Below are 13,945 nucleotides of genomic sequence, written 5' to 3'. Positions count from 1 at the left end.
AACTTAGTATCCTGAAAACATATGGAACCCTCAAGGTACAATTTAAAATAGGAATCCCAGAGATACAGAGTTTGCCGGACAGACACAAGATAAAGGAATTCATGACCACTAAATAGCCCTACAAGAAATGTTAAAGGGGACTCTGCATGGATAAACCATAAGTAGGACTAAGTAGGAAACACAAAAGCAGTATAAATAAGTATATTTAAAATTCAGTCAAGGGATTCACAAAATAAATTATGTAAATAAATTCACAAAATAAACATAAATTATGAACCATATACCTAAAATATGGGCATGGGAGAGAGAAGGGTAAAGAATAGGTTCAAATTTAAGTGACCATCAACTTAATATAGAATGTTACATGCAGAAGATATATACACACCCATACATGTATATACACACACACACACAAATTACCATTATATATACACCCATGTATATATATATAATGGTAACCATGACTCAAAAACCGGTAATAGATATGCAAGGACTAAAGAGAAAGGAATCCAAGTATATCACTTAGGCCAACTAATCATGAGAAAAAAAGAGAAGAAAGGAACAGAGAAGTACAAAAACAACCATAAAACAAGTAACAAAATGGTAATAAACGCATACTTATCAATAATTACTTTGGATGCAAATGAACTAACTCCAGTCAAAAGACATAGAGTGATAGAATGGATAAAAAAGCAAGACCCATCTATATGCTGCCTACAAGAGACTCATTTCGAATCAAAGTGAAGGGATAGAGAAATGTTTATCATGCAAATGGATGTCAAAAGAAAGCCCAGGTGGCAATACATGCATCAGACAAAATAGGCTTTAAAATAAAGACTGTAACAGGAGACAAAGAAGGACACTATATAATACTAAAGGGGACAGTCCAACAAGAACATATAATAGTTGTAAATATGCACCCAAAATAGGAGCACCCCAATACATAAAACTGTTAAAAACAAAAAGAAAGTAATTGAAGGTAATACATTAATAGTAGTGTACTTTAAATTTTTTTTAACGTTTATTTATTTTTGAGAGACAGAGTGTAAACAGGAGGGACAGAGAGAGGGAGACACAGAATCTGAAGCAGGCTCTGAGCTGTCAGCACAGAGCCCAACACAGGGCTTGAACCCTGTGATGAGAGATTCAATGGGAAACAATGAGATAATGAGCTGAAGTCAGATGCTTAACTGACTGAGCTACCTAGGTACCCCTAAAGTAGGGCACTTTAACACCCCACGTACATCAACAGATAGATCATCCAAACAAAAAATCAACAAGGAAACACTGGCTCTGAATAACACATTGCACCAGGTGGATTTGACACATGTATTCAGAACATTCCATCCTAAAACAGCTGAATACACATTTTTTTCAAGTGTACATACACCATTCCCCAGAATAAATATTATGCCACAAAACAAGTGTCTCATGGAAAAGATTGAAGTCATACCATGCATCTGTTCTGAACACAGTGCTTTGAAACTAAAAGCCACAAGAAAAAACCTGGCAAGAGCACAAATACATGGAGATTTAATAACATGCTACTAAACAATGAATTGGTCAGTCAAGAAATTAAAGAGGAAATAAAAAATAACATAGAAATAAAATGAAAATACAATCATCCAAAATCTTTGAGATGCAGCAAAAGCTGTTCTAAGAGGGAGGTTTATAGCAATACAGACCTACCTCAGGAAGCAAGAAATAGATAAACAACCTCATACCCATAGGAGCTAGAAAAAGAACAAAATCCAAACCAGTAGACGGAAGAAGTTTTAAGGGTTAGAGCAGAAATGAAATAGTAACTTAAAATACAGTAGAACAGGTCAATGACACCAGGAGCTCATTGTTTGAAAAGATCAACAAAATAAACCTTTTACCATACTTACCAAAAAAAAAAAAGAGAGACTCAAAATCAGCAGTGAAAGAGAAGAAATAACCACCAACATCACAGAAATACAAAAGATTATAAGAGAATATTACAAAAAATTATATGCCAGCAAATTGGACAACCTAGAAGAAACACACAAATCTCTAGAAACATATATATAACCTCCCAAACTGTCAGGAAGAAATAGAAAATTTGGACAGACCAATTACCAGGAATGAAATTGAATCAGTAATCAAAATACCTCCCATAAACAAAAGTCCAAGACCAGATGGCTTCACATGTGAATTCTACCAAACATTTAAAGAATTAATACCTAGTCTTCTCAAACTATTCCAAAAATCAGAAGAGGAAGGCAAGGTTGCATATTCATACTATGAGGCCAGGATTACCCTGATACCAAAACCAGATTAAAACACTGCAGAAAAAAGAATGATAGTCCAATGTCTCTGACAAATATAAATGCAGAAGTCCTCAACAAAATATTAGTAAACTGAGTCCAACAATACATTTTAAAAATCATTCACAGTCTAGTGGGATTTATTCTGAGGATGAAAGGGTAGTTTAGTATTCCCAAATTAATCAGCATGACACATCACATCAATAAGGGGAATGATAAGCATGTTATCATCTGCACAGATGCAGAAAAAGCATTTGACAAGGTACATTTATTCATGATAACCCTCAACAAAGTAGGTTTAGAGGGAACATAGTTCAACATAATAAAGGCCATATATGGAAACCCCACAGTGAACATCATACTCAGTGGTGAAAACCTGAGCTTTTCCCTTAAGATCAGGAGAATGACAAGGATGTCCCCACTCACCACTTATATTCAACATATTGTTGAAAGTCCTGGACACAACAATTAGACAAAAACAAAAAGTATTCAAATTGGAAAGGAAGAAGTAAAATGTTCACTGTTTGCAGATAACATGATACTATATGTAGAAAACACTAAAGTTCCACCAAAAAACTACTAGAACTGGTAAGTGAATTCATTAAGGTCACAGGATACAAAATCAATATATATTGAAATACGGGGCACCTAGCTGGCTCAGTCAGTGGAGCATGCAATTCTTGATCTCAGGGTCGTGACTTCAAGCCCCATGTTGGGTGTGGAACCTACTTAAAAAATGTTTTTCAGAAATCTGTTACATTTCTATACACATAATGAGGTAGCAGAAAGAAGTTAAGGGGAAAAACCCCTTTTAGTGTTACACCAAAAAATAGTAGAAACCTAACAGTAAACTTAACCAAAAAGTAAAAGAACTAAACTCCCAAAAGCTATGAAACACTGGAAAAAAAAAAAAAAAAAAGCCTGTGAAATGCTGATAAAAGAAATTGAAGAGGACACACACAAATAGACATTACAAATATTGTTAAGATGTCCATACAACAAAAAAAATCTGTAGATACAATGCCAACAGAATTTTTCACAGAACTAAAATAAATACTAAACTTTGTATGGAACTACAAAGACCCCAATAGCCAAAGCAGTCTTGAAAAAACAACAAAACTGGAGGTATCACAACCCCAAATTTCAAGATATACCACACACCTGTAGTAATCAAAACAGTATGGAATTGTCACAAATATAGACACATATATCAATAGAACGTTATAGAAACCCAGAAATGAACCCACAATTATATGGTCAATTAATCTTTGACAAAGGAGGAATGAATATACAATGGAAAAAAGTCTCTTCAATAAATGGTGTTGGAAGAACTGGATAGCTACATGCAAAAGAATGAAACTGGACCACTTTCTTACACCATACACAGAAATAAATTCAAAATGAATTAAAGACCTAAATGTGAGACATGAAACCATAAAAATCCTAGAAGAGAGCACAGACAGTAATTTCCCTGACATTAGCTGTAACAATTTCTACATAGGTCTACGGAGGCAAGTGAAACAAAAAATAAACTACACCAAAATAAAAGCTTCTGTACTGCAAAGTAAACAACGAAGAAACATGAAAGCCTGCTGAATGGGAGAAGATATTTGCAAATTACATATGTGATAAAGGATATCCAAATATACAAAGAATGTATACAACTCAACAAAACAAATATTCCAGTTAAAAAATGGGCAGAAGACATGAACTGACTTTTCTCCAGAAGAGACCAACAGATGGCCAACAGACATATGAAAAGATACTCAATATCACTTATCATCAGGGAATTGCAGATCAAAACCACAATGAGAAATCTCTCACATCTGTCAGTATGGCTAAAAACTAAAATACAAACAATAACTGTTGGTGAGTATGTGGAGAAAAACTGTTGGGAATGCAAACTGGTACAGCCACAGTAGAATATAGTATGGAGATTCCTCAAAAAATTAAAAATAAAACTACCATATGATCCGCTGATTTCACTACTGGATGTTACCCAAAGAATACAAAAACACTAATTTGAAAAGATATATGCACCTCTATATTTATTGCAGCACTTCTTACAGTAACCAAACTATGAAAGCAATGCAAGTGTCCATCAGTAGATGAATGGATAAAGAAGAGGTTGTGTATACATACAATGGAATAGTATTCAGTCATTTAAAAAATGAAATCTTGCCATTTGCAGCATCGTGGGTAGATCTACAGGATATAATGCTAAGTGAAATAAGTCAGAGAAAGACACATACTGTATGATTTCACTCATATGTGAAATTTAAGAAACAAATGAACAAGGAATAAAAGACAATCCAAAAAAAAACCCAGACTCTGAACTAGAGAGCAAAGTGATGGTTATCAGAGAGGAGATGGGCAGGAGGGGCGTGCATGACACAGGTAAAGGGGATTAAGAGTCCACTTATCTCAATGAGCACTAACATACAGAATTCTTGAATCACTGTATTGTACACCTGAAACTAATACTATATGTAATAAAAATTTTAATAAAAAATAAAATAGGCATCCCAGTCAGTTGTGTTTTTGTTTTTCTGCAAGTCACAGCTTTCTTTTTTTTTTTTTTATTTTTTTTAACGTTTATTTATTTTGAGACAGAGACAGAGCACGAACGGGGGAGGGTCAGAGAGAGAGGGAGACACAGAACCGGAAGCAGGCTCCAGGCTCTGAGCCATCAGCCCAGAGCTCGACTCAGGGCTCGAACTCACGGACCGTGAGATCGTGACCTGAGCTGAAGTCGGACGCTTAACCGACTGAGCCACCCAGGCGTCCCTGCAAGTCACAGCTTTCTAATTTAATTTTGAGTAAAACAAGTTTGTGAAGATTAAAAGTTTCCCATAATAGCCATTGAGGTTCAAAATTACTTTTGGCTAAGTTGATCCATTTAGTTATAAATATACATGCATGAAGACGATAGTTTTTTTTTTTTTTTTTTTGAGAAGAGAGGGAAACAGAATCCCAAGCAGCCTCTTCCCTGCCAGCACAGAGTCCGACGTGGGGCTCTAACCCACAAACCGCAAGATCATAACCTGAGCTGAAGTCAAGAATCAGACACTGAACTGACTGAGCCACCCAGGCACCCCAATAAGAGACCCTTTTTTTTTACGTTTAGTTTTGAGAGAGAGAGCGAGCATGAATGGGGGAGGGACAGAGAGAGAGAGGGAGACACAGAACTTGAAATGGGTCCCACGCTCTGTACTATCAGCACAGAGCCCAACGTGGGATTTTTTTGTTCTTATTTTAGAGAATGAGTGAATTGGGGAGAGGGGTAGAAGGAGAGAGAGAATTTTAAGCAGGCTCCATGCTCAGTGCAGAGCCCAATGCAGGGCTTGATCCCACCACCCTGGGATCATGACCAGAGCTGAAATCAGGAGTAAGATGCTCAAGTGAGCCACAGGCACTCCAGGACGTTAAATTTTAAACATAAAACCAGCCAGAGTCCCAGAAACATGAGAAGTGGGGGGTACCCTCAAGCATTTTGATAACTGTTCTCCCATTTCTTAGAGGCTTTTCTCTAGAGCAGAAAGAAATTTCTAAACACAGTTTCAGGGCGCATGGATGTCTGTCAGTTAAGCGTCCAACTTTGGCTCAGGTCATGATCTTGCAGTTTGTGAGTTCGAGCCCCACATCAGGCTCTGTGCTGACAGCTCAGAACCTAAACCTGCTTTGGGTTCTGTGTCTTCCTCTCTCTTCCCCTCCCCCGCTTGTTCGTTTTCTCTCTCTCCCAAAAAATAAATAATAAAACATTTACAAAAATAAAAAAATAAACAGCACAGTTCCAACAGGAACAGTCTGGTTCTAAAAAGGAGGCAGACCAAAAGCTAGAACAGTTTCAGTAGGCACAGTCTGGTTCCAGGCAGGAGTCAAGCCAGAGACCAGCATGGTTTCATCATGAAGAGTCTCGTGTCCTAAAGGGAGTCAGACCGAAGGCCACACAAGTACTCTCAGAGATTGAAAAAACAAAAACAAAAAAACACAAGGCCTGAAAACAGATTGCAAATGAAGCCTGGAGGCTTAAACACAAAGCAGGGCGCTCAAAATCCAGGAGAAAACTTACCTTCAAACTCTGTAGGTGGTGAGAAGACAGTGTACCCAGTTGGCTCTGTAGATACCGTCATCTCTTTGCTCACCAGCCTTAGAGTTGTTGAAGGTCTTCCCTAGATCTCATTTTTGATCAAGTAATGCTGACTTTAAAAATAAAACTGCCAGGGGCACCTGGGTGGCTCAGTTGGTTAAGCCTCTGTCTCTTGATTTTGGCTCAGATCATGATCTCATGGTTCATTAGTCTGAGCTCCATGTGGGGCTTCATGCTGATGACACAGAGCCTGATTGGGATTCTCTCTTTCCTGTTCTCTCTACCCCTCCCCCATACTCACTCTCTCAAAATAAACTTTTAAAAATAAATAAGATTGCCAGTTATTTTACCAGCAAAAAAAAAACAAAAACAAAAAAAAACAAAAAAACAGGTTTATTCAGTAATACTAGAGAATTGCAGTCCAGGACAAACAAGATAGGGCAAAACCATAGGCAAGAATTCAGAAGGAAGGAGAGGAATGCCCTTTAATAAAGAAGAAAACAGAATGTTGAGAAAGCTGTTATAAACAAAAAAGTCCATTAGAGTAAATTGGGAACTGGAAGTATAGTGGGTTTTCACTGGCTGAGGTGTCAGTGTCTCATTGGCTGGATTGTTGCTTGGGGGAGGAGGAAAGCCTTTCTTCCTCCTGTTGGGATAGCAAAATAGTATCCTTGTGCAAAGTCCCTCTCTTCCCCTTAGGTCTGGAATTGAGAAGTGAGAAGTTGTGAGAGCTTGCCCTGCTGGCCTGACTCCATTCTAAATGAGATTTCCTTTAAAAAAAAAAAAAAAAAAAAAAAGGTTTCCTTTAATTTTCACATTTTAAAATATGCATGTGGCAGGGGTATTTATTTTTTCACCTTTATTATGTTGTGTTCAAATACTATGACCTTTACAGTTCTTGCATTTTGAATTTGGAAATGAGTATGGTTTTGTGGAAGTGCTTGTATAATTTTTTGTAACTGTTCCAAAGTTATTTGAGTAGACATTTCTCTGTAATAGATTTACTTGCAGTCTCTTACCTTTTCTTTCAAATACAAACTTTTAAATCTGTCATAAGGATATATATCCTACTTTACTGCCACTTCTGTTAACCTCAACTTAGGAACTTCGTAGAACCATCATTTCAAAGATGGAACCCTCCTCTATTTTACCTTTCCCATAATTCCCCTTAAGAAATGCTAGGGGCGCCTGGGTGGTTCAGTAGGTTTAGTGCCCAGCTTGATTTCGGCTCAGGTCATGATATACAGTTCGTGGATTCAAGCCCCGCATCAAGCTCGGCACTGGCAGTGCAGAGCCTGCTTGAGATTCTCTCTCTCTTCCCCCTTCTCTGCCTCTACCCAGCTCTCTCTCTTTCTCAAAATAAATAAACTTAAAAAAGAAGACTGTTACAGCTTGATCACTCTAACAAAATATAATATGAAGCACCAAGATTCAAATGAAATAAATGAATCTCACATCAGATTTTCTTGGATACAGATTCATTTTTCCAGTGACCAAACCCTGCTACACTTCATTCCTCAAATGTTTCTCTCCTTGGCTAATAGAATTTCTTAGTTTCACCTGGAAGCAGAGTGGTCTAGGGGAAAAAAAGACAGATTTTAGGTCAGAAAGGCCTGGGTTTTAATCCAAGCTCTACGTACATAACAGTTTGATCAGGTTATTTAACCTCTTTAAACCTTAGTTTCCTCTCATGTAATAAAAGAATAAAAGCCAAGAATACTGTATCAACTGCAGGGGCTACTAACCTTAGAAAAAGCACCATCGTTGGCAGTCTAAGAAAATAGGGAAGTAGTAAAAATAAATAAAAATAGCATTTATTATATGTGTATATAATAATTCTATATGTATATAATCAATTATATATAATTATATTCATATAGATATTAATATATAATAAAACATTTTATATAATATATACATTATGTGTGTGTATATATATATATATTTTTTTTTTTTAAAGTATTTGTTATTTTGAGAGAGAGAGGCAGAGAGAGAATTCCAAGCAAGCTGTATACTGTCAGTACAAAGCCCAATGCAGGGCTCAAACTTATGAACCATGAGATCATGACCTGAGCTTAAACCAAGAGCCAGCCACTTAACCAACGGAGCCACCCAGGAACCACTAACATATATTTTTAATACAGTAAAGAAAAGTTTTGGAAGGCATGTTTTCAAAACAAATCAGATTTAAGACCAGTTCCAGTGAGAATCCCTATTTGCTGCATCCCCTCATCATATTTTGAGGAAATGTTTATCACATTATGATCTAAGATAGATTCTTTCTCAAGTGTTTGTTATATTATGTGGAAAAGTTTTGTTTTAGTTTTGAACTAGCCATTACTAGCCTGAAATTTTATTTTTATACTTATATTCTCTGTTTTTGTTTTGTTGTAAGACTAACAAATTTCCAAACTGTTTTTACATTTAAAAAAAATTAGTGGTGCCTGGCTGGCTCATTTGGTAGAGCATGTGACTTGATATCAGGGTTGTGAGTTTGAGCTCCACAGTAGGTGTAGAGATTACTTAAAATCTTAAAAAATATTTATTACAATGCCTAGACACCTATTTTTTTAAACCTGTTTTTATTCATGTGTATATAGGATGGGACATGAAAAGATTTTGTAAAACTATTTTTACAGGCCTTTCTACAGAGTCTTTCTGAGAGGGAAGCAAATTTGTTTTCATGTACTTTTAAGATAATTGACCTGATAGCATATATTAAGTTTTAGCCAACACAAACAAATGGAAAGATACTCCATGCTCATGGGTTAGGAGAATTGATATTGTTAAAATGTCCATACTATTAAAGCAATCTACAGATACAATATAATCCCTATCAAAATACCAACAGCATTTTACACAGAACTAGAACTAGGGTTCCATACAAATTATAAAATTTGTATGGAACCCTAAAAGACCCCAAATAGCCAAAGCAGTCTTAAAAAAGAAGAATATAGCCGGAGATATCACAACCCCAAATTTCGAGATATACTACAAAGCTGTAGTAATCAAAACAATATGGTATTGGCACAAAAATAGACACACAGATCACTGGAACAAAATAGAGAACTCAGACATAAACCCGTGTTTATATGGTCAATTAATCTATAACAAATATTAACCAGTTAATCTTTTGGTTTCAAGTGATAGAAACTCAAGTTACCTTAAATAAAAAATAGGTTGTTAGTTCAAAGATTCCCAGGAAGGTTCTACCTACCAGGCTGTGAGAAGGGCAGGAATTGCACTCAGCCTGAGGGGTTACTAGAGCAAGTCTTGAAACATTGGCAGGATTCTCTTTCCCCCTGCTGCTCATTGCTCCTTTTCCCTATAAGCCACCTTTATTCTCAGCCATTGCAGGATTCCTTTAAATAGGAAGATATATAGTTCCCCACAGGTTTTACACTCTTAGCCACTAAACAGTTAGTTAAACATAATGGTCTTTCTGGGCCATGTTCAAAAGCTCATGGGTGGGACTGATGAGTGTGGCATGACTTAGTTGCTCTTTCAGGGACCAGTTGACTGTGTGGAGGGTGGAATACTGTGATAGGTTCATGTCAATCAGGTACCAATCTCTAGACTAGTCAACCGATTACTTTCACTAACCATGTGGGTGGCTAGATCTTAGATAGAAAAGGAGTGCTAGGCAAACAGCCATGTAGAGTCTCCTACCCTAGGACAGTGGGATTCCATGGTTTTCATCATGTGCTCTGTAAGCCCCCAGAGCCCTTGTCAGTTCATGGCAAAACCAGTTTTCCATAAATAACTGTCACATATCCACCTTTGCAACTTATACTGCTAGTTCTGTATAAGCACAAGCATTTCCTTTGATGATACATGCTTTGTGCAGAAGGAATAAAAGAACAGAATTTAAAAGAATAGAATAAAAAGAATTTTCCAGACATGTATCCCCCTAAATAGGTACTCTGTATTTTAAATAATATTTTTCAAGTATTCAAATAGTATTTTTCAAGTTTCCTACTTTGAAATGACTTTTAACTTCTATCATTAGAAAGATGATCCTGGGCTTTTGGTGGACTCAGAGGTTAGGTAAAGGTTTGTCTTAGTCTAGTAAATAATGGTTTTATTCTTACTTTCTCTTTCAGTGAGGAGGTAGATTTTGAACTTCCATGCACTGAAAATGAGTGTGTATCAACTTCAGAACCTGATATTGGTGGACAATCTAAAATGGTATTTAAAGAAAAAACAGTCACTTCTCTTGGAATCGTGGCAGATGGAGTGGCCCCAGTCTTTAAAAAGAGAAGAATTGAAAATGGAAAATCTAGAAATTTAAGGCAACGAGGTGATGATCAGTAATTGCAAAAGAGCTTTTTGTACCTGCTTTTCAGACCGCATGGAGACTATACATCTTGAAGCTCCTCTGTGTTTGTTTAAATGCTGAAAATTTAGATTTATTCTAAATGTATTTTCTGTGAATCTAAAATAAATCTTTTTTCATGTGAAACTTATTTTTGCTCCTAAAATGGAAGCCTACCACCACATTTCATTGTAATACAGTGTATTATATTGAGTGTCTAAAAATGCTAATTATGTCGTAATATAAGATGCTATGTATCTGTTACTTAAAACATGGAAAAACAAGGCCTTTATTCCATTCTTACTCATAAGCACATTCTTATCCTGCACCGAAAATGCATTACTTTTGCACACTGATACTAACTTATCCAAGAAATAAGAATCAGACCACATAAGAGAAGATTCACAGGCCCGTGATGGTTCAGTTCTAAGGATTCTGTCAAAAGGCTGATACAGAATGTTTATGTGTGTTGGCCTACCATACCCAGTTTAAGGCTAAGGGCCAAGAACCAGGACTGCAACTCAGGAACTTTAAATGTAGTGCTTAATATGGAATGAAATTTGGACCAAAGGTAGAAATGTGTATTTCCCCAGTTTGGTTCAAAGCAGCAAGCATTGTTTAAACATTACTTACCTTGAGCTAGGCATTATGCTAGGAGCTGAGGATATAAAGATGAATAAGATATATCCCTGTTCTTCATGATTTCACATGCTAGCATAGTCCTTCTCTCAGTCATGCACTCTGTTTCAAACAGCCTTATATATACTAGAAAGTAATTTTTCAGGCTTATTTAAAGCTATGTAGATAAAGGCTTGAACAAAAATACTATGATCTCTGACTTCAGTAAAGTTTTAGTATTCCCTTAGACAAATTGGAAATATCTTTTCTGGTTACATTTCTTAACAAGTAGGATTTTCTTATTTTATCCATTTGAAGATGGTTTCTTCCCTTTATTACTCCAAATTCTTAAAATTATATTTTTTATAAATTGTACAGTATTTAACGTTTGGTAGTAAATATTTGTCTTTTTAAGTTTACTAGTAGTGTACATGTAAGAAAATGATAGCTTATTAAAAACTTTATGAACGAGTTAATATTGGATTGGATTTTTTTTTCTAATACTGATCAGAGTTAACAGCATTGGTGAAACAGTATTTGGAGATTTGACTATATTTGATCAGTCTACTTATTTAGGTATTTCATGAATACATAGCGTATGAAGAAATATTTTAGGTTCTCAATAGTGCATTTGTCATCTACCTAAGCAGTACATTTTGGTGCTCGACTGCCCTTAATTGGAGAAAGTAATAAGACCATAAATGGAATGCTACTTTATTTTACCCCCACGTAGCTCATACAAAATATGCAAAAAACATACCTTATCATCAGGAGCTTGGGAAGATGGTGGATTAAGAGGACCCCAAGCTCACCCTGTCCCACATTTACAACTAGATACCATCCATATCCAGGTCAACAAACCAGAGAATGATCTGAAGACTGGCAGAACAAACCACAGCTAAATATAGACGTGGAGCTGCCTCTCAAAGGTCAGGACGGTCAGCTAGGCAGAGGGAGGCTGTCAGCAGGAGAGAGGGAGCTCTCCTGTATGGAGAGAGCAGAGATACAGGCCATCGCACGCAAGGAAAGCTAATCCCCATAAGGTTGGCTTTAAAAACCAACCTGTGTTTGTAAAACCAGTGGGACTTGGATCCTGGAGTCAGCCAACTCTGCACTGGGCAAGCGATAGCTGTGTCTCCGCTCTTACAGAGCAGCTGGCTTGGAGAGGCAACATAAAAATGGCAGCTTACACAACACCAGGGACAAATAGGAGAGCTGTTCCTACTGAGTATGGAGCATGTTAAGAGATTTGGAAAATGAGGGAGCTGGCAGGTACTGTTTTCCTCCCTTACCCACCAGCATAAACAGAGCCACCTGCAGGAGGTGGTACTGCACAGACACTTGCTACCGAATGTACTACCAATATACCATCCCCACAAGTTCTCCAGAGCACTTTCCCCCTCCAAGCCTGGAGGCCTCATCCCTGGGCTCAGTGCAAATTTTGCTAAAGCTATGCTTACACCCTGCCTAGCCACCAGATATTGCCTGCCACTGTGCAAATCACCCAGCACTGCCCCATGCCCAACCTTGAACACCCACCACTTGGCCCCAATGCACAAGTTCCCAGCTGCCACAATATTTTGTGAAATCTAGCATAGGACTAGGGTCCCAACACAAATTTTTCTAACACTGCTTCCCACTCCCAAGTTCCCCTGTGGGCACAGGCCATCAGAGCTGGCCTGCCAGAGTCCCACTAACACCACAGAGAACAATCACAGCCCACAACATGCAGAGAGTCAGTGCAGACAACTGCACTGAAAGGAAAAGTGACACAACAGCAGGGTGTCAACACACATAGGTACTCTCCTGCAATGCCAGGTTCTGATGAACAGGGGATACTGCACTGCAGGGCACTCCAGGACCTCCTCTTTATAATCGCTACTTTTAAGAACAGAATACCTAGCTGACAACACACAGAAACACACAGAGAAGCAGACAAAATGAGAGAAAATTTTCCCAGCTCCAAGAACAAGTCCATGGCTAGAGATCTAAGCAAAACAGATACATCTAACACACCAGTTTAAAGCAATGACCTCAAGATACTCACTGGACTTGAGAAAACTGGACATGAGACACTTAACTCAGAGATAAGGAATAACATAGCAGAGATAAAGAGCTCAATAAATGAAATAAGAAACACGAATGACAGAATGAATAGTGGGATGGAAGAAGCAGAGGAACAAATTAGTGACCTAGAAGACGGAGTAATGGAACATAATCAAGTTGAACAAAAGAGAGTAAAAACAATTACATGAAACAAGAACAGACAGGAAATTTAGCAACTCCATCAAATGTAATAATTTCATATTATAGGACACCCAGAAGAAGAGAGAGAAAAAAGGGGGTAGAAAATTAATCTGAAGAAATAGCTGAAAGGTTCCCTAATCTCGGAAGGAAACACATCCAGGTACAGGAGGCACAGAGATTTCCCATCAAAATCTACAAAAGCAGACCCACACCAAGATACATTGTAACTAAATTGAAAAAATGTGGTGATAAATCTTAAAAGCAAGACCGGGGCGCCTGGGTGGCTCCATTAGTTGAGCATCCAACTCGGTTTTGGCTCAGGTCACGAGCTCATGGTTTCTGAGTTCAAGCCCTGTGTCAGGCTCTACGTGCTGAAAGCTTGGGATT

The 13,945-nt window shown here is 37.4% G+C and overlaps 1 protein-coding gene across 2 annotated transcripts in view; it reads left to right on the top strand.

The window, feature by feature from the left end:
- The window catches only part of WBP4 (WW domain binding protein 4), a 66,447-nt gene extending 55,483 nt beyond the window's left edge, over positions 1-10,964 (top strand). For both annotated transcript variants that reach the window (XM_047080466.1, XM_047080460.1), the window contains one exon: positions 10,482-10,964. In XM_047080466.1, coding sequence (XP_046936422.1) covers positions 10,482-10,692 — 211 coding nt within the window. In that variant the 3' untranslated portion in view covers positions 10,693-10,964. The remainder of the gene's footprint in view (positions 1-10,481) is intronic.
- The last annotated feature ends 2,981 nt before the right edge of the window (positions 10,965-13,945 follow it).

This window comes from Lynx rufus, unplaced genomic scaffold (genome assembly GCF_022079265.1).
Source record: "Lynx rufus isolate CCGP_SWC_20201006 ecotype Redwood Valley unplaced genomic scaffold, mLynRuf1.p SCAF_1, whole genome shotgun sequence".
NCBI lineage: Eukaryota > Metazoa > Chordata > Mammalia > Carnivora > Felidae > Lynx > Lynx rufus.
The sequence above is the reverse complement of the archived record's forward strand: the minus strand, read 5'-3'. Positions and strand labels throughout refer to the sequence as shown.